General features: G+C 41.1%; 1 protein-coding gene across 1 annotated transcript in view; it reads right to left on the bottom strand.

Annotated features, from left to right (window-relative positions):
- Nucleotides 1–1072: 1072 nt before the first annotated feature.
- The window catches only part of LOC144647201 (dynein axonemal heavy chain 10-like), a 111276-nt gene continuing 90665 nt past the window's right edge, over nucleotides 1073–21683 (bottom strand). Inside the window, 21 exon segments of the mRNA XM_078506967.1 lie at nucleotides 1073–1761; nucleotides 2498–2824; nucleotides 3435–3602; nucleotides 4225–4595; nucleotides 5258–5414; nucleotides 6021–6216; nucleotides 6616–6725; nucleotides 8525–8725; nucleotides 9727–10065; nucleotides 10915–11174; nucleotides 12342–12615; nucleotides 12858–12987; nucleotides 13597–13840; nucleotides 14403–14538; nucleotides 15059–15428; nucleotides 15946–16163; nucleotides 17415–17567; nucleotides 18177–18342; nucleotides 19265–19596; nucleotides 20011–20208; nucleotides 21095–21334. Coding sequence (XP_078363093.1) covers nucleotides 1615–1761; nucleotides 2498–2824; nucleotides 3435–3602; nucleotides 4225–4595; nucleotides 5258–5414; nucleotides 6021–6216; nucleotides 6616–6725; nucleotides 8525–8725; nucleotides 9727–10065; nucleotides 10915–11174; nucleotides 12342–12615; nucleotides 12858–12987; nucleotides 13597–13840; nucleotides 14403–14538; nucleotides 15059–15428; nucleotides 15946–16163; nucleotides 17415–17567; nucleotides 18177–18342; nucleotides 19265–19596; nucleotides 20011–20208; nucleotides 21095–21334 — 4737 coding nt within the window. The 3' untranslated portion in view covers nucleotides 1073–1614.

The following is a 21683-nucleotide window of genomic DNA, read 5'->3' as shown; positions in this document are numbered from 1 at the left end:
CCTTGTGCGCTCCTCGTGCATTGGCTGTGGTTCTCTCGTGCGTTTATTTATCTATAAGAGGGGCCTGAAGGGGTAAAATGGGAACTGGGATTTGGGTCAATGTTCATTGGAAAAATTGGTTGGGTCACTGGGACTGGGATTTTCGTCACTGGGAATGGGAATCAAAGGCAGAAAAACAACTGTGACTGGGACTGGGGATTTGCAAATTTTGGGAAGAAATAGGCTGGGAAATGGCCTCCCTTCAGAGCCCTCCCATTACACCGTGCATTCGGTTCAACTATGGCTTCTTGTGCAATCCCCGTGCGCTACCTTGAGTTTTTTTCTCATTTCGCAATGCGTCCGCTATATGTACCCCCGTCAGTCCATTTGCATTGCTCCTGCCTTTTTTCTCGTGCTATTCGTCCGCTACCCAGGAGAAACCAATGGGGGGAAGAGGGGGGGAGGGGGGCAGGGTGTCCAGTAATTTTGTAAAGTGTACTATAATCCGGATAGTAATACGCGTGAATATTAAAACAATAGGAATTTGTTTTAATAGGAGTAAAAAAAAGCTCAAACTGGCCATTTTCATAGCCTCCCCCCCCCCCCCCCTCCCGCCCCAGGAGAGAGAGCTCAGGGACTGGACTATTCTGCTCATAAACGGGTTCCTATTGTTTGAAGTTTTCAAGGAGGATTTTCTCTGCGTGTAAAAGCTTTGTAACCTCGATACGTGCACAAAGACAGTCACAAACTTTGAAACGCACACACAGCGGTTGTCCGGGAAATCCTCCTTTTCACGAAGATATTTGTGCAAACGCGCACACAATTTCATATTCAGAATGGGTTGCGACTTGTGACACAAAATAGTCAAGTGATCATACCCCTTCTAACAAAAAATATCGGAACAATGGAAATTGCTGCATGAGCTTCGCCGTTGCGTCGACGTTGTTTTGGAATTTGTCCTTTAATATTATTTCAATACTCAGATTTTCAGACGAGAATGTTAGCCGATCTAAGAGATGTGACTTTCGACACTTGCACACAAAAGACACGTGATCACACTAAACTGCAATGACAGCAAGACAACACATTTGTTAGTGCCTTTTAAAGGCAGAATGAAGTCACTTTATTACTCAAAACATATCTTTGTAACACTTCTAAACAAAAAATATACTAATAAATTATTAATACGTTGCATTTCACGGACGAATGACACAAGAAAACGATTTTTGGCTTTCTTTAAAGTTTGAGAGGAGGTAACATGTAAGAAAACGACTTTTTGTTTACAAAAAACATGCGCATGTACATGACGTTTGAAAATATGTATTTTAAAGGAGCTTATATTTACAATGGTCATTATGAACTCGAAAATCAAAATGGGTGACCTTCACCAAAAAAAATTGTCACGGCGAATTAACATTTTTGAGCATGGAAGTTAACTCTTTAAACCGTATCACAACGTAAAACAAAACAGTAAAACTAGAATTAAAGAAAAAGTCTGTAGGTAGCTCGTAAATTAATTTACATCCTAAGGGAAAACGACACGAGAGAACGCACAAGAAACGAAGGAAAAAATGTAACTAATTATCACACAGTTGCAGTTCGCATCATGTTTAGCAGTATCACACGAAAATCGTTCTAGTCAGAGTTAAGTGTAAGGCATACACCTTGTAGCACCCAGTGAGATATGTGCTCATGTGTCGCCAAGTCTGCTTCAAACACCAGTCCTACTCCCATGGCGTTACGGCGCTGTGATGTCGTGTACACGGGTGAACGGTAAGTGTTCTACAAAAGCAAAAAAAAAAACAATACGTCAAACATTAGAATACTACATACCCTCCGCAAAAACATTCCAAAAAGCATACAAGTAGTTAGAAGCGGTTTCACTTGTGTCGAAAGAAATTCACGTTTACTTTGGTTATGCAAGTGTTGGTTTTACTTTGTGATCTCGCGCCACTTTCTCGACCAATCACAAGTAAAAGCAATCGTGCCTCGCTCACCGCGTTTTCCCGCGCTTCGTGCCGGCTACATGTATTTACTTCGAGTTTTTACTAGCTTACTAGACTGTCTGTGTACTTTGTGAATGGCTAGAGTAATTACTTTGGTTTATTTTTACGGCACTCATTGCTGATCTTTCGTCTTCCCCGGGTGACTGGACGTCACTTTCCTGTTCTTCCGGTTCCTGGTTCTCTCCACTGTTTTCCCCCCTCCCCTGTGGTGGGGACGGCGGGGACTCGGGGATGTTGTCTGTTCCATGCAGCTCGTTGTCAGTCTTTCTCTCGTGTTGGTGCCTCCGTCATATTTTCAGTTCGTTTCTTTTACAAAAAAATGTTATTAGAATTAGCTGTTGCTCGCAGAAGTGTTATCCCTGTTGATGTTAGAACAAACACGTAAACCTGAACGAGCTTTAATGACTCTTCACTTATTTTATCTAGAATTTAAATATAGTAAAATTACCTCAGTAAAAAAACGTGGCGATCACACTTTTAACAACAATAAAAATAACCTTTTATTAAGTTACCTGTAGTTTGAGCCTGTGTGCTTCAATAGGGATCACTTTCAAGATGGGCAGCTCCTCAACAAGCACCTTTGGCTTGGGTCTCCTTAGGCACGCTGTCTCCACGTCCCATGAGGCGCCTTCCAGGTATAGTCCACTCACAAAACAACCAGAATGTGCCCTCTCGGTCACCTCCTCAGCGGTCTTGTACTTAGTGACCGTGGTGTACAGAGTAGAGCGATCCAGCGGCCAGCCGTTCTTACGACATGTGGCCTGCACGAGGGCTGTCAAGTAAGACTCCGGGATGTGAAACCCGGATAACCAGATCACTGCGGGCTCACCCTCATTCACCTACACGTAAAATAAATGAGAATAAGACACGACGAAAACCCTCTTACAATACAATTTTTTTTTTTTTTTTTTTTTTGTGTAAAATGGGTAGCATAGAAAAGAGAGAAAAAAGAGATACAAAAAAAAAAAAAAAAAAAAAAAAAAAAAAAAAAAAAAAAAAAAAAAAAAAAAAAAAAAAAAATAAAAAATAAAAAATAAAAAAACAATAAATAAAAAAAATAAAAAGACTAATATGTTAAAAATGCTAAAAGAAAAAACACCTTCTTTCATTGTAAAGTGTATATGTATTAAGCCCGACCGTGTTTATTGGTTACACTATATCCTGAGGAAAGAAAAGTAAACCATTCTATCTAATCTGTTTCCGTTTTTCAATAAGATCATTTCTACTCCTTTCGGCTTCCTGGTATTTCAGACGAGGTTTTATTGATCCTAAGACCAATTTATACATGATTGTTAAAACAGGGTGACTAGCCCTCTTTAAGATCCGCAACTAGAAAATGTCTATCCATTTGGTATGCGGCTAATTCTTTCATACAACCACCTCCCTCCCTATTATAGCGCCCAACAAGTGCAAAGTGGTGCAAGAACAAGGTGCAAAGTTCCTACTAACCCATTTGTTATATTGGCTCAATCGTTTTAGGAAATGTTCCATCCAGTTACCAAGTGACTTGAGTGTGGCAGGAGCCAGCTTGCGCCAAATGTTAGGAATCTGACCATTGAACAGCGCACGCGCAACCTCGTCCAGTTCACTGCTCATACCAACTTCACCAGCAAGGGCCTGGGGAGGAAAGTATCACAGTAAGGATTAATATACTTGCCGACCCGTTCAGAGAAGAAGTCGAAAAAAAAATTTTAAAAAATGGAGGAAACATAAAAGGAAAAAAATAAAAAAAGCAAAAAAAAAAAAATAAGAAAAGAAGATTTAAAAATCTAATAACGTAAGCGACTAGACGCAGGCTTACAACCAACACAGACGCCTTCTTTCATCCTCGGGGAAAAAACATCAGATACACCTGAGAAGTTGGCGTTATGCTGCTGGGATACTTTCTTTTGTTTAACACCACAACTACACCAACAGGCTTCCTTAGATCGATAAATAAAATGTACTTTCGAAGGAACAACGCCAATGATAGCAAGAATGTTTCTAGTTCCTGAGTTCGTAATCAGTTTAAAAGTCCTTAAAAACTCGGCAGGGCAAAAAAAAAATTAAAAAAAAAAAAAAAAAAAAAAAATAAAAAAAAAAAAAACTGGAGAAAAACAAAAATATTTCCTCCCTCTTCTCCCCCACTTTACGGTTCATTTCCCACAAAACCTTTTCCCCAAATTTAATAATTTTTACCGAAAAGCATAAAATCCCCGTGACAGTGTGCCTTTAAAGTAGTCCAGTTAAAAAGACTAACCCTTTGTAGGTTGATAAGCGAAGTAGACATCTTCTTGATGAGAACATTAAACCGATCCAGCTCCTGCAGCAGCACAACGTAGGTCGGTGTGATCTCAGAGATGCTCTTCCTCACTCTATCCACGTCAAACAGAGGAGGCAGCTTGCCTTGAATGTCAGTCGCTATCTTCCCAATGAACTCCTCTCGGCTCACACCTCCCGCATCCCCGCCTGTCTGGGGCTGAAGCTCCACTAGGTGGTTCCACATGTCCTTGGCAGAATGAGTGTAGTAGCCGATCTCAGCGTTGGGGTGGAGACCAAACACGTCTGGGGTGTTAGACAGGGTCAAGGCCTCGATCGCATCCACGTACAAGTCTCTGCTCTCTGGAGCATCTAAAATCAAAGTATTTTTAGTATCAGTCAGTCCGGTTTCGAGATTCCTAAATTTGAAAAATTCAGGGTCATCTCTTCATACAGTCGTAGACAAAAGTAGTTTGAACTCTCACCGCAACAGACAGTATTTCACTTAGCTTCATACTAAAACTTTGCTTGTTTCAAATGTCGATGCTTACATAAAACAATTTCAGTTTCCGCCTTATCCAGTGTTTACATAAATAAGATACAAAAACATAAGTTGTCGCGCCTCTTTTTAATGTTGCACCCCTTAAGAATATTCTTTCCTGACTTTTTTTTGTTGGAAAGTCAACATTGTAACGGGAAGAGGGCGAAGAGAGAGGTAAAAAATGTTTATCGTGCAAACACGTCTGTGAAGGATTGTACTTTTTAAACCACGTGCATACGTTCTCCTGACTCCATACAAAAAGTTGCGTCCTTTGTAACGTTTTTCCCACTCCTTTGTTCAAAATGCCACAGCAGACCACGCTAGCCCCATGCTAGACCAAAACACTCTTGGTTATTTTGCTAGAAAAACAACTGAGTAACTTAAGTTACCAAACACTTTGCCAGGTCATACAAGCTTTTTTAATTTACTTGATACAGCAGCAAGGAAGACGGTTTAGGAGCTGAGGTAAGTAAAGAGTAATATAAACACAGACCTTTTTCTGGTTTGGGAATGAAGTAGTCAACCTCTTCGTTCTTGTAGAAGTGGAATGGCTGAAATGTATCGAATATAAAGTCGCCCATGTACTCGTCCATGTAGGTTTTCACCACGCGACGATCAAAATCATCGATCACACGACCTCCGTACATCACCTGTGAAATAAACAGGACAGTGGGCATGGAATTAAACAAAAAGAAACAAATTTGCAGCACAGTCATATAGGGGATGTTAAAAACAACCAACAGTCTAACAGTCCAACTATTCGGAGAAGCGGATGGCTCAGCAATGTCCATAGCAAAAAGCGACTTAAGCTTCCTCCCCTCCCTTGTCCGTCGCAGGTCACACCCCCTCCTCAGGATGCTCTAACACTTTGCAGGTATCCCTTTATACACCTGGGTGGTGACAAGCACTATAAGAGTAGTTCCCATTCCTGTGAACACAACAACAGGAACACCGTCCGGAGTCTACCGCACTGTCTCTCTTTTCTAGAACGGTGTTACATCATAACCTTGTTCCAGTGCCTTCAAACGTCAATGGCAGTGCCGGCGTTTGCACAGGCCTCGCAACGACCTTTGGTTCGAGGCTTATGTTAGTCCGATTTTTCTATTTCTTAAAGCTTTTCTTGTTCTAAACTGCTCAAGTTGTAACATGATCAACTTGGAGAGCAGAGTCACAAAATTCTTTTACACGCAGTTTACGTGTTGACATGTTTCATGTACGCATTACCAATAATTAATCTCTATAAACTGAAATCTCACCTCGCCAATAAGATATTTCAAGCTCGCCCAAGGGATTTTCTTATCAGGACTCTCCAGTGACTTGGTCAGGTATGTGTTGAGTAGAGTCATGCACACTCTGAAGTCCGACTCGTTGAAGTCATAAGCGATGTTCCAGCCAATCTTACCGTACTTTCTTCTCTCTTGTACCACAGCGTGAAAGAACGCCAGCACATACCTGTTTGAGAAACGAGTAAAAACATGTAAGAACGACTTCAACTACATGATGGTTTATAAACTGAGCTGACAGTGTATATAACATTCCTAATCTAATTCAGGCATTTGGTTCCTGGTTTCTTTGCTGCAGGCTTCAACAGCCTGTACATATATTAGGTTGACTAATTAAACAGACGTCTGTCTTAAAGCGAAATTCAAACCGAACAATTTCACTGATAATGTAGTAACACACAGATCCGAAAAGTGTCTCGGGTTAGTTGTTACTTGCATGCGAAAATTCAAAACCGAGGCATTAAATCTGTGATCCCTTCAGCCTTAGTTTCACGACGATAATTGAAACCCCACTCTATTACAGCAAGTCTACTTTGTGTATATTACAATGTACAATCTTTACACGTACACAAGTGGCGAGAAGGACTGGTGAGGACAATCTGCAAGCGCCTGATTGGTTATCTTGTGGTAGGTACTGCGCAGGTTCAGCTTCAGTCCATTAGGCGGCTCAGTAACGACCTGGAAAGGAGATGGGCGATGCAAGTCAGACAGAAACATCAATCAAAACAACAGAAGATTTTAAGTATTAAAACACACCTTAAACTTCTCAAGTAAATGTTTGACCCATTTTATAATACGGGTGCCTTGTTTTTTCGCATAGTGGAATTTTTTGGATGTGATATACGCTTAAAGGACCCTACTCAGCCACGCCTTTGTTTTTGTTTACATACGAGAGGTTGGGTATAAAATTCTACGCCAGAGCGTGTCTAAACGAAAGATATCACTATAAAAACTGCTTAAGATAATTAATCAAAGTCTCTTCGAGATACCGACTTTTTTGCATAAAGTATGAGTCGAAGGTTTATCCTGTGCATTGTTCTTCAAACTTATCATTACAGTTGCTTTGTAGTTTAGTTTAACAATTTCCTATCTTCGCGGAGGAAATGCAGCCATATAATTTTGTCAAAAATGGCTCGTCCGTGCCGGGTATTTATACACATATTCCTCAATATTACACAAATAAACAGTGCAAAATTTCACCGAGATCTGACAATTCTATACTTTAAAATTGCAAGGACCTTTCTAGGCAGTCGATTACGGCAGCGAAATTAGAAAATGAAACAGCAAAATATGCGTTCGACGCTTTGTTTTGCGACGCCATATTTGAATTGTTATAGGTAGACCACTGTTCAATGTGTTCAAGGCCGTATCGTTACGATTGCTCCACGAAAAAGCACGAAAAAAATACGGATATTTCCGACTACTGTCGGAGAAAACATTGCGCATATAATTGCGGCGTAAACAAATCGATACACTCAAGCTGCGTTTTGTCTAGGCTCTGCGAGGGTCGGATATCAAGACAGCTTCTTCGTGGGCTTAAGAAGAATTAAACGAAAGCCATATATACAGTGAATGATTTCGAATTATATTTGAAGATGAAATACGAAAGAATTTTGCTGTCATTGACTGAAATTCCGACCTAGGCTGATGACGAAATAGAATGGCGCTTGTAGCGACCAAATTTGGCCTAATTTTTAACCGCTCCTAAGCTGAAAGAAGCCCCCATCTCTTGCATTTGTTTTAACTTCAATAATATCTTTGAAAAGAGCCAGTTTTTTGGTATGGTTTATTTTTGACGTTTGTAATTTTTAAACGATGTAAGTGCTAGTGATTATTTATTCGTGTTTTAGCGTTAGTTACGCAATCCATTGTTTGTCCGACGCTTTTTATAGATCGCCTTTCAGACACACGTGCGTTGAGATAAGAAAGCTGACATGTCACTTTTAAAATTGTTATATAACGTTTGTAAATGTGACAAGTCACGTTTTTTCCACGAGATCGCAAGTGATCACCCACAGCGGAAAGTAATCCCTTGAGAAATACAGTCCCTTGAAAAAAAGTCCCTTGAGAGTTAACAAGAATGTGAATTTTGCCCAACATAACTGCTATTCTCCTACTTTCGCTTGTAAACAAGCAAAAAAGTCGAAAAAAGGCTTCCAGTAACACAACTTACAGCAATACAATTAGATTTCGCTTCGCCATACAGTTTTCAAAATTTTGATGGCATCGAAAATGGCGGTGGCTTTTTAGGGTCCTTTAAGAATATATCGAAAGAGTCGTAAAGTAACAAAATTATGATTAATTTCTTAAAAAGTATCTTTAACGTCAGGAACAACTAACGTACTGTACATGCCCCTTAATTTCAAAATATTATATTCTCAACATAAAGATGTTTGTGAATTTAACTGTGGCTTTTGAGTCCTGAGGCCTTCTCTACAACGTCTCAATTTTTGGTCTCTCTTCTAAAGCAAGCATACCTTAAGGGACCTCTGCAGGATTCCAATGGGGAACTCTGGAGTAGGGTCCGTGGTGAGCCAGAGCCTAAAATCAGGGTGCGGTTTACTGATTCTTTCCAGGACCTTCTCAAGTTCCCTCAGCCATTTCACCAACAAGTGACAGTTTTGAAGCATAAGCCACTGACCACGAGCTATCGCCGTCTCAAGAAGTTGTAGCGCCAACTGTGAATCAAATAACATGAATAGGGTCGGTTTAGATTTGAAAGAGTTGGAGTATGAGTCACGCTGTGCTTGAAAATTATTTTCATAATCCCACACCTGTGGCTCTGGTTTACAGCAAAAACGTAAGCGTCAGGAAACCCTCTTACTAACTTAACGGTAATTATATTTCAATGAAACAATCTACCAACACCAAGAGTTTAAATTTATTACATTGGTCACGTTGGCGTTCAAGCTGCCGTCCGTAAATCACAGTCCCGAAGACAGCCAAACAATGCCGAATAGTGTTACATATTTGTCACGCTCGTCGCTTGTGTAACACTCGTCTCCAGTCAGTTCTCCGTCCGCCATTGCCGACTCATAGCGAAGTACTAAAGCTTGCGATTGGTTTTAACATGGTTGCCACAGACATAAGTTTTCCCTGACTTTTCTTCAATATGTAAATTTTCCCTGACTCAAAATAAAGTACCCTGACTTTTCCCTGACCTTGAAGAATTTTGTTTTTCCCTGACCATTTCCTGACCTGTGGCAACCCTGTTTAAAAAATTCTCCACTAAATTCTTTCTGTTGGTTTCAATCGCACCTGCTAGCTATCGACTCCCCTTCTTCTAAATAAAATAAATTATCTTATTTTGGTATTCTTTGGCCAGTTAAGTTAAAAAGTATAACTGTGCCCAAAACTGTATACTGATTCTGAAACTCCATAGTGTATATGTTGTAGGTTAAATCGGTTTTCAGGTTAAATCCGATTCCAGCTAAGTTTAATTTGTATCAACCTAAAGATAACAATCTATTGGACTTCCCTGTAATGAAATCAAGTTATTTTATGTCATTGGAAAAGTGTTATCTTCAGGTTGAAGCAGATTTAACCTGAAAGCGGATTTAACCTGCAACATATACATCACCGGTATTTGGCGCGTCTTTTGATTCCCTACTTTGAATTCGCAGAAATTTGACATCCGCACCTACAGTACACCTTAAAATTATTTCAGAGGAATAGTTACCTTTTCTTGTCCCTGTCCCATAGCAAGAAACTTCAGCTTGTTTCCACCAAACCCTGATCTCTCAGCAAGCTTCATCAAATCACTAGCAGGATCCGAGCCGGGACTAAGAATGAAGATGATTGGCGAGAACGGGTTGGACTGCTCGAATATCGCCTCAAAACTGATTACGGGTGGCGTTACGTACTTCTCGCTCATTCTTCCTGTCACGAAATTCGTGATAGCCAAGTACACCCTGTCCACACGGAAACAGCGCAGGAGGAGAAGGCGTTGGAAGTCTGTCAGCTTCTCTTCGTAACGGCCAGGGAAAGGCGCGGATTCTGGCGAGTCGTGGTCACTCCACTGAAAAGAAATTAATGAGTGACGATTCAAAACTTTTAATACAGTTCCAAAGATAGAAATTTTAATTTTCCTGACTAACATAACGGGTGTCTGTGATCTATGTACGCTTTTAATCCTCTCAAAAATCAAACCTAAAATACACAATAGTTCCCTTTTAACATTCGTAGACTAAACGCCGCTCGACAAAATAAGCTACATTGAACAATTGCTGGCAAAAGTAGTCGAGACATTTCGAAGAAAATTAAATTCGACAAAGTGATACTTTTCCCTCTCTTCTTTTCCTTTAAATGAGTCTGGGAAAGATTCTCTTTCTCCACTCCCCCACCCCCTCCCCTCCCCCAAACCACTGGCTCATTTTTAATGTTGTGCAACTGCAATGTCCACAGCAAATGAATGCTAACACATTTGTTGAGGGAAGGATAGTAAAACACACGACATGCGAATGTCTGCCAACATACCCTTAAGTCCCAGCTAAACGATCAAACATTTTCGTTCAACGTCGTGTTTGTAGCACACAACATGGAGTGGCTAAACGACCAAACAATATTCGTTTAAACATCGAAAGTGAGCCCACACAACGCTTTGTGCGTGTTAACGCTAAAACGTCGCATAGATTCGATTTCTGATTGGTTAGTTTTTTCCGCTTGTGCTTGCTTTGTTTGCTGAGCTGGCTAAACGATCAAACATTTGCGCGTAAAGCAAAATGTTGGATGAAAATGTTTGATCTAAATCAAACATGGGAAACCATTCAAATGCAATGTTCTTCCAACATGATGTTGGAAGGAAATGTATTCAGCCGGGGCTTTAGAAAGAAAAGTGCTTCAAAGTGTTGTATTTTGAAGGTCTTACCTCTTTCCAGTCGTTGCCATTTCTTTCTATGTCATCAGACAGTGAACTGAATGCCTCTGGTGTCACAGTCATCAGTCTTTGTATATCTTCCCAGCCTTGGTCTGGCAGCCAGGGGAATGGTTTAGAGCGAGAACTCTTCTCTAAAGAGATGTTCCCCTTTAGGAAGAAATCGAGCTCCTCGGGGTTGAGCTTGCCGTCTGCCTCCATGATCTTGATGGTCATTTGGAAAGAGAACAGGAGCTTGTGGCGTTCAAACAGGCCTAAAAATTCAAACAACATTTCAGTATTTAGGAAGCTACAGAAAAGTCAAAGCAAAACGCCATTGCAAACAAAACTTCCTTGCATTTTGCCTCGCAATTAAGAGATTTAAAATACTTTTTTCGCTAAAACGTCAGCATGCTTTGCTTTACTTTTCTGTTAATGAAGTGAAAAAAAAAACGAGATCAAACGCCGAGGAATAGCTAGTTTTCTTGAAAAAGAATTGAAATTGTAAGCATGCGATTCCAGAAAACACTTCAGTAATTACAGTAAGTAATGAATCTTGACAAAAATGAACAAATTTCCAGTCCAAGGCACCACACATGCTAGGATATACTAAAAATATGAGAGTGATAAATGATCGTCGCGTGAATTCCATAGCAATTGGATGGCCTGTCAGGCTTCAACGGACGCCCGTGACCTCCGCGTTCCGGTGCGTGCTCTCCACTGAGCTTTGGCCACACTTGGGGCGGTCGTGGTTCTTCCCGTGGGGGTGGGGTGACCTGCGGGTTGGGGGTCGTCGCGGTCTGCTGGTGGCTGCGGCCGGTCCGCTCCGCGTGCGCTCCCCTGCTGGCACAGGGGCGGGTCATGTGGTTCATTTTCCCGTGGGGGTGTGAGTAGTTGTGATCTCGGGAGTTGGGGATGATCGTCCGGCCGCATGGTGGCCTGACAGGCTCACGGATCGACCCGTGACCTCCCGCCGGTGCGGCTCTCACTAGCTTGGCCACACGGGCGGTCAGTGAGTCCCCGGGGGGGGAGTGTTGGACCTCGGAGTTGGAGTGAGATCGTCCAGTGATTCGGGCCGAGGCCCGGACGACCGGACTCCGCGCGCCCGCTGGCACACAGGGGCGGGTCATGTGAGTCTTCCCGTGAGGGAGTGAGAGTGTGTGACAGCCGGAGTGAGAGTGAGATCGTCGCAGTGATTCCAATAGCAAAGGAAAATAGTTGAACTTTTCGTCAAAAGAGTGTGCTGACTTCTATGTACAGTTGTCTAATTAAAAAAAACGTTATTAAAGGAATGAATAATGAAATTGAAATAATTGAAAAGATATTGAAAAAGTGACCATGTTTCCACTGTGTCACGCTCGGACCAATCACTATAAACAGCCTGGGATAAGGTACAGTTACTTTTCAGAGTCATGGGAAACTGTTCTTATGTTTATCCTTACCAGTACAAGCGTAGTTGTACACGTTCATAGTAAGAGTGTCCATTATGTTCTTGAGTCGTTTTGGTAGAATGGAGTCTGGTAAACTCTTTCTCAAAGACAAGTCAAACACTTGCAGGTATGATGCGAGGGAGTACTGGTACATGGAGTTCACTGCTGACATCTCCGATAACACGAAGAACAAAACGGCTCCGAGCTTAGCCGCTGGCCTGTAACCATCGCGGAGCTTGTCGATATCAATTGCTGTTTTGGCTCCAAGCTTCAGCTTCTCTGCGACCTGAAGAAACAGTTATATCACATATTAGATGTGTTTTTGGCTGGATGTAAAGGACGAGATTACGACCGAAAAATTGATTACGACCGAAAAAGTGTTTACTTTACCAATAAATATTGGCTTGGGTTATCATCTACAAACTTGTACGAAACAGGCTAAAAGTGTACAATCCACTTTAATTAATACGGCCAATCAAAAATGTATTAAGCAGCTGCAAATGGGTTAAAGATAGAAAGGCTATTAACCTCGACAGCTTTGGACTTGGTGTCTTCCAGAGTTTGCACCAGTTCAACATTATCCAACATGTTACCCTGAGAAGTGGCCAGCTCACGAAGAAGTGTGTCCTCGAGATCCTTCAGCAGTCGTTTGTTATCACTGAAAGAAAATGTTACATTGTCTTACATCATTGGTACGTGCGCACAAGGACAACTTGAGAGAACTACCTTAATAGTGAGCACAACTACGTTCAATTCAAACAAAACTAAACATATTGTGGTCTTTTTTCTAAGAATTTGTTCGTACATCAAAGCAATTATATCCTCTTGTTGACGAGTTTCTCAACTCTCCCCACCCTTTTGCTTAAAAATGTTTTGATACTGAAGGAGGGATTCAGATTTTGAGCACAACGAAAACCGATTGGTTTTTTTAAAATTGTAAAGGGCATGATGATGTTTTGCGGTTTTTCTCTCTTGTTGGAAAACAACTTTTTTTCGCTTTCTTAGGAAAAGGAGAGTCACCGTGTCTTGTTATAGTTATATCCAAAAGACGATGACTTTAAAACTTCAAGGGTGGATAAAGTTCTGAAACTACACAACATTTGAATGTTGTAATGGCAAACAATTAACTTTATTCATTTATTTCAGCTGTTTCGACTTTTGGTTAGACTTTATTTGTGAAAAAAGTTTCGTTTATTTTGTTTCTATTGGGGAGCTCATAGTTAAGCCACGTGGAAATCAAAGATAAATTAGTGTCTATTTTCCCAACCTGGTTTCTTGAATGAGTCTCTCTCGCTGTTCCTCAAGCTCTTTCCTCTCAAATCCTACAATCACACTCAGCAGCTGGTCTTCAAGTCCCTTCATAGTCACAGTGTAGTTCACCACCATACAGCGGCTAAAGTGAGTCGGCGTGTACTTAGGGTTTGACAGCTTTGTGTTCAGGTACAGACGGAAACTGGGGTCATAATCCACTTCCTTGTCTCCCAGCACAACGAACTCCCGACCCGGCTCCCCTAGGGAAGAGAAAAATTAAAACAAAAGCAGAGCACTATTAGATTCAGTCTGAGAAAAAATCTGTCTCCCACACCCCCTCTCCGCGTGAAAGGCATCCCAGAGATTGAACAGTACACAAATTTCAGACTGTTTGCGTGGCCCCAATAAACGTAGTGTCTCTGATCTGTTGTTGCTTAGTTACGACTTTTGGCGCGCGAGTTACAGCCAATCAGAGAAACCACACTGTTCCCTATGATGCTACGTCATCAGTTTGGAATTTTTCGACTCGTCTTTCGGACATCTTACTCGCGAGGGCTTGAATAAGGGTGCTCAGTCAACTCCCAGAACACAAGAACTTTAAACGAACCGTTTGCTATAAAATGAAATTTCATTCTTCAAGCGTCTATTTGTTCAATCCGATGACCGCTCTTTCGAATTCTTATAAGTCAAAAACAAAACACGAGAACACCAAAAGTTTTCACGGCAGGGTAGCGACATAAAGATACGTCGATGTTGGTAATCGACGGATAAAGTTGTTTGTTTCCTTCGGACCATTTTTTCCTTTTTCCCCGTTGTTCATACCTTTGATGTTCTTGTCCAGCACGTTATCGATTACAGGATCAATGTACTCATCCACGTCTTTAAACAGGATGGGGAAGCCATATTTAATAGCCAGCTCAAGCTGCTTCAGAAAATCTGGATCATTGAAGGTCACAACCTTGAAATGCAAGAAATAGAAATTATAGTTGACAGTTATTATATATCGTGTTTCCTCCTTTTCTTAAAAGGAAACCACTTACAATATCACTTCAAATAAATAGATCTTTACAAATGTTTCTTTTACTAAAGTGTTTACTGGCCCGGCCTGAAGCGATAAAATATTTTTTTCTTGGGCAGACCGTCAGGGATAGCAAGTGACGTTGTTAGTCAATCATCGTAAAAACACCCGAAGAGTTACCGAATCTTAAACGAGCATTCACGAACATTCACGAGCAAACAACATGAACAATGCCCCTAGCCACAAAAACAATAGCAACTGCTACACTAGAGGACCAGTAGAATTACAAGATTTACGAGAGCTGCTATACTACTAATTGTCCTGAGGGTCGGTCACTCTACTTCGCAACTTCGCTGACTCAAACTGCAGGATCGATTAAAGTTTCCGATTGAAAACGTACGTACTCCCCCGATAGTAGGTAGGAATGATTTGTTTACACAAAAGCACACGAAAACCACACCTTCAAATTGTTCTTTTCTTCTTTCTTCTTGACCCAGTTGAGCGCCTGCTGTTGTGGGTCAATACACAATGGATACCGACTGGCCTGCGTAGTCAAGATACCATTCTCGATTGACAGCTCATCCGGGGGGAGCCCCTCAGAGGTCCATCGACTGATCTCCACGTCATTAGTAAGGAAGGTGTCCAGCTTGAAAGGCTGACTTAACGGGATGTTCCTGTTGACGACGTCTTTCTCCCACTCCCCCCGGAGCATGTCCCGTCTGAAGTCCCAGGTGAAGGCGCCCAGGTAGCTGAGGAAGGCGGAGGCCAGGAGACAGTCGCCCAACAGACGGACTCGCTGACGTTTCAGTTCTTCAAGGTCTTCGGTCCATCTGGGAAGAATAATAAACTTTTTTTACCGTTCGCTCAGGAAAATTTGCGCTCAAAACTGTTCTTTCCGTTGCAAAGCAGCCCTTACAGAACAAAACTTGAAGAACCAAACTTATCTAAAGGCAGTGCCGGAGTGATTTTCTACGGTATATAACAAATCGTATACCACTAACAAACTTTGTGGAATCGATCATTTCGGAACGGCATTCACTATAAACCCTTTTCACTAGTACAGCGAGCCTCGATACAAAGACAAAAGCCTTGTGGTACCCAAAAAAATGTTAAGACAGTTTTGAAGGTTTTGCATTTTGAGTTGCGACCGCAGTTTGCGTTCCAATTTTAACATTCCTTCTGGATTAAAGAGGTTCTAGAGGGGAAAATGTTAAAAATGGCCAACATCTATTTAATCAGTCAAACGGATAAATTTGGTAGTGTACAGAGGCTAAGGATTCGCAGCCATATAACAAAAGGACATATCAAATTTAGCTCCTTTGCTACTAAATTCTATGCTGGTTTAACCTTATTTTCTCAGATCCCAGACCAGAGATGAGCTTATCAGCTGCTATCAGTCGTCGTTCCATAATCTCTGCCTCTTCCTGCAGACTGGCCCGCTCTCTCATGGCGGCATCGTACTTGTCGCTGAGATTCTTGAGCTCTTCGTCCAAAGCTTTCACTTCTTTCTCAATCTTTTCAAGTTCACGCTTACTCAGATGGTAATTTCTCTCCAGTCTGGCGACCTTGAGTGAAAACACACAGTCAATCAGACTGGGAACATAGGCAAAGACAAAGCGACTCGACATAACACTTACAAAACAACAGCTATTGCAGTAATTTCACCTCTTAAACACGAACGACAATCCTACAGAGAACTATTGAGACTCTTAGCTTTTCCCAACATACTTGAAGTTATTAAAGGACTATGTCACGGATTTTAGCAGATTTTTGAACAGCCCAAATTTATATTTGTGTCATAGGAAACCTAAAAATAATGGTCTATTTTTATTAACAATTGCTATTTTAGCGCTGCAAAACTGTTTAAAAGCGCGTTTGGCTGCGGATGGCTCGGATGGAAATGGATTGCAATTTGATAATATTAGCCAACGTTTTCGAGTTTTTTTCGCGCGCCTTCAAAAAAAATCGATATTTATAGCCGAAGTTTGATTTCTATCCCAAACAAAGGTTGTATCTTCCGTTAAATGTTCAAAGACGATTTTTTCATGGCTAAAGTTGCCTAGCACTTATTTCAGAACAGTTTAGACCAAAAAAACTGCGAAATCCCTTTGACACAGTCCCTTTAAAAGTGCGCTGCCTTTCTCTCCCTTCCCCCCCCCCTCCCCTCCCCACTCCTAGCACAATGTTGTTTTCAACCTGATGTACAGAAGCAATCTGCTGAAACAACATTGAACAGGAGGAAAGGCAGGAATAAATAGGAATAAGGAAACGTTTTTAGTTTGGCATTCAAAAAGGAATATAATGTGCGCGAAACTCGTGTTTTTCTCAACAAGTTTTGTCCAAGATTGAACGTTTAGAATCGCTTAAGGTAATGTTACAGGCAACATTAGGCAACTTTGTATCTAATGAAGATGAAGTGTTCAACATGACACGAGCATGGGACTTAAAGAAAAAATCTGAGTCCCCGTACGGGAATCAAACCCATGGGCCTTCCCGGATACGTAAAGGCTCCATTTAGCATAAATATTTCATACAAATTCGCGTCCATTGACTCGAACTTGCGTTAATAAAGTGAAAGATCTATTTTAGTAATGATTATTAAATAAAAGTAACAGTCGTAATTATTGAAAGAGACGCTGATCCTAAAAGGATTGCAAACCTACGGTGTCTGAACTATCGTAGAATGTGCCGTATTTCTGCATTTCTTTTTAGCCGCCTTGATACAAGAAATTTCAATCTTAGTTTATTTGAATGATTACATTTATTTTTCCAACAAAATTAATTTTTGTGAATTACTTAGAACACTGTTCACATACCTTCTCCCTCTTGGGTTTAATTTCTCTGGCCACAGAGCAGTACCCCAGCACAGCCACAACGAACTTGAGTAACCCAGCTCCAGCCTTGCTAACTTCCCTCATCTCTTCCACAGTGATGTTCATTTCCTTCAGCATGTCACGGCAGCGACGCACCTGAAAAGATGAGGCAACATTTAAAAAAGGAGGTAAAAATATATAGAGAGAAAACAATGGAAATATATGCAGAGCGTAATATTGCCCTCAAAGTTTCATGAATGTCCTGTGATTGTCCCAGGAAAAAATGTTAATTTAATTCTTTCTTAGGTAATTCAGTACTTTTGTTTCTTTTATTTACATCTATTTTTCAGCCTGGCAGCCAAAGGTTCTACTGCTTTTTTTTTTTATTTGCTGTGAAATTTGAATCACTCGTGTTCTATTATCGACTACTAAACAATGAAGTAAACTGCATTTTTCAAATCTAGATTAGCTCTTGCTATTTTCGGTGGTCCTTTAGTTTTATTTCAGAGAGTTTTTAGGATTATATTTAAAGAAAGTTGAAGTCGAAGACTCCATCTGTTTAACAAGTTAGAAAAACAGGCAATTTTCTCAATGATTGTTGTCAGTGTTTTCTAATTCAAACAAGTCTCCTATCCTAGCTGTCATTGTAAGATTGCGGTTAGAGAATGGTATTGACATCGTTTCCTTGTGTTTCATTATCGAAAGCCCAAAAGGAAATCTTAACTTCGCACAACGAAGAAAAGGATCGCCATCAATGTACAGTACCTGCGCGGATGTAATTCCATCCACGTCCATCTCCGTCAAGCTCTTCAGGAAGTTAGCTTCTGACATCATCCCCTTAGCTTGTTTCCACGACACTTCCTTATAGCCGCGCATAACCACAATACACTCTGACACCATCTGTACTGCACGGGGGGGTTTGGCGAACGACCTTGAGGGAGGAGAGGGTAGAGAAACATTGTATATCAATGAGAGTAATAAACTAGTCGAAGGTACTACAAGTACGCATTCGGGAGGAATCCAAGAAGGGTCAAGAGGGGTTCCTAAGTAACCTAGCTTGTCCTTATCACGACAAGATGACGTACAGCTTTCCGTAATCTTCTTGATTATTCGTACAATTTTCCGATTGGCTAATTTGAATCGGGACCTATTTTGACACCAAAAACGTCAATGGCACCCTTTGAAAATTAGTTAAAATAAACTACAACAGTGCATTATAAATCACAAATAGCAAAACAATGTTTTGTTTCATAACTAATACACAGGCCATGAAAATGTTTGCCTACACATTACCTCCAAAGAAATCCTGTGCACGGATAAAGGAAAACAGGGGCAAAATCTATCTTAATGGGGCTTTGAATAGCCAAAATTTATTTTGTGTCACAGGAAACCTAAAAATAACAGCCCATTTTTATTAAAAATTGCTATATTAGAGCACTGAAAGCTATTAACGAGCGTCTTTGGCTGCGGATAGCTCGGATGGAATAGATTGCAACTTGAAAAATTAAGGCTTAACTTTTCAAGTTGTTTCTGCGCGTCTTCAAAAAAAATCGATATTTATAGTCGTAGCTTGATTTCTATCCGCAAATTAAGATTCTATCTTCCTTTAGATGTTCAAAGATAATGTTTTTCATGGGTTAAGTTGCCTACCACTAATTTCAGAACACTTTAGACCAAAAATCTGTGAAATCCCCGTTACATAGCTTTTTTAAGGCGTCCCTGCCTCCGTCGACTAAGTAGTTCAGTCGTTCTTCCACATATCATTAACGTTACTTGATCATCGAACATTGATTTAAATAGTAACACTTCTCACAGTTAAGCTGTCTGTGTGAACCGTCAGTTCCTTCAAGTACCTGATCTCAGTGACGTCAGACTTGTCCAAATCCTGTAAAGCCAGTTTGGCTTCCTCTAACGCGGGCAGGGCCATGGCAAGAGCCTCCTCAGCTTCGGCTTTCTCCACAACAATCTCCTTGTTTTGCTCGGCTATCTCTTCTCTCTTGCCCACCGCCATAGCCTTCTTCTCGTTAGCTTGTTCAGTAGCGCGCTGGATCTCGGTAAGCAGTTTCTCGCACGCCTCGCTCTTCTCCGTCACCGCCACTTTCTGAATTTCCAGTTTTTCGTTCAGTTCTTTGAGTTGTTCGCTGGCTGCCAGCAGTTTGCTGAGACCTCCGTCGAGACGATGGCACTAAAAGAAACGAGAAACAACGCTTGATGATTATACGTGAATTGAAAAACGTACATTAAATCCTCCAGGCCCTTGACAAATTTGTCTTTAGATTTGCAAAACATGCCCGCTTTCACATTTCCTCGAAAACTGTATATATGCCTAACTCAAATAACAGCGTAACATTGTGAATAAGAATTACTAAATATCACTCCTGCTATTTTGGACTTTCTCTATTACGGACATCAAACTGTGGTCCCTTAGGTGTTCGTTATAGTGGGAGTTGACTTTAAAAGTATTGGATGGTCAATTTTCTTCCCAACTAGCCCAGTTCAAGTTGCCGCAAAGTCCATGGCCTGAGTCCAGGGTGTATGACCAAGTTGTGTGAGGCATAGACCCCTGCTTTAGAACACGACACTATGTTAACTATCTTACTTGCTCCAAGACGAACTTGTCCTTCTCCTCCAGTAGTTTGTTGTACGTGTTTATAAAGTCCAGGTAGTTCTTGGGTGTGGTGTAATTCACTCTCCTCAGTTTCTGCAGGAATGTTTTGCTGAACACACCGACAGTTTGATGCACATACACCACGTGGTTGACCACGTTTTCACGGTGCTCGTCAGGAATCTTGTCGTTCTAGAAAAATAAAATAGTCAAGAGCTTAGAGCAGTTTTCAATGAAGTGGCATAAAACCAAAACCAAAGTAAACACTCTGGCCAATCAGAAACGACATTGACAATCCAGTGAACCAATCAAAACACGAAGCAAATACATGAAGCTGACGCGAAGCACGGGAAAACGTGCGCGAGTGAGTCACGATTGGCTTTGGTTTTACTTCTGATTGGTCGAGAAAGTGGCAGCGAGATTTTTTAAACCAATCACTGAGTGTAGTAATGCAAAACCAAAGCAAACGCAAATTACTTTTGACACTTATAGTTGAAAACCGCTCTAAATTCACTGGTTAAGACAGGAGAAGTCATTTGTAATTTCTAGATGGAATTAAAAAATGCTATAGTTTGATTCGACACAAATACCATGTTCAACCTGAGAAAATAAGTTTAAAAAGAGGCTTCAACTTTGGACCCTAAGGCTGAAAGTTTGGATAAAACAATGAAAATGCATTTGACTGGTCCATTAATAGCAACTCTTTTAGCGCACAACAAGGCTTTAAGTGGGAAAATGACAATGGCGACTGCTTTTCCTTTCCACTCCTTTAGCATTACTGTTTCTTAAACAATGTTTCTGAGACAAATCTTACTAGGTAACTAACTTGGTAACATTAAGCACGAGTGACTTCAGAATCCTGAGGGGAAACAAGCTCAAACTATCCATTTAAACAATGACGTCTACATATGATGAATCTTTGTTCGTATTCAAGCGCAAATTACCGTCTTTTTCTCCTTTTCGCTGTGAAGGCCATATAGTAAGATTTTTGAAGGAGTTTCCCGAAGCTCTCGTCTTGCTAGACAAGAAATCGAGGGCACTAACGTCAAGAATGCAAAACAATCTTAGGTTAACTTACGTTCTCTCCCAGAAATACTGAGGCGACAGCGTGCAATGCCTGCTGTGGCCAGGCCGTAAACCAGTCAATACTGCAGTTATTCACCAGGCCGGGGAAGTTACGGCATCGCGTCCGGAGCGTCTCTCCCACAGGTGACATAGCTAACACGATATGAAGATTGTTAGCGCACTTGTTTACAAAGTACTGCCAAATGGATTCCCTTGCGGGTGGTACTCCGGCTTTGTTTGCCTCGTCGCGAACCTGTAATGGGAGAGAAAGTGAGAAAAGAGTAAGTAACAAGTAACACTTCAAAGAAAACAAATAAACAAAAGCATAAACACAAGAAAACAAATTTGTTTATTCTTCTTGTCCTTATGTTTATTCGTAGTGAGTACAGGCTCACAGCAGAAGAAGATTGTGCGGCGTCTTCCTTAAGTGACTTTGCTTATGCTTGTGCTTATGTTCAGTGAACACCAGCCTTAACCCTTTAACCGGCGATCGTACATATATGTACGATCCGTGAACTCTCAAGGTCGGGGCTTTCTTGCCGCCATCAAAATGGTCCCCATGGGCCCAAATACGAAAACTTACCCAGAAGACGTTTCAGTCG

Source organism: Oculina patagonica, chromosome 3 (assembly GCF_052425735.1).
Source record: "Oculina patagonica isolate OP01 chromosome 3, crgOcupat, whole genome shotgun sequence".
Classification (NCBI taxonomy): domain Eukaryota; kingdom Metazoa; phylum Cnidaria; class Anthozoa; order Scleractinia; family Oculinidae; genus Oculina; species Oculina patagonica.
The sequence above is the reverse complement of the archived record's forward strand: the minus strand, read 5'-3'. Positions and strand labels throughout refer to the sequence as shown.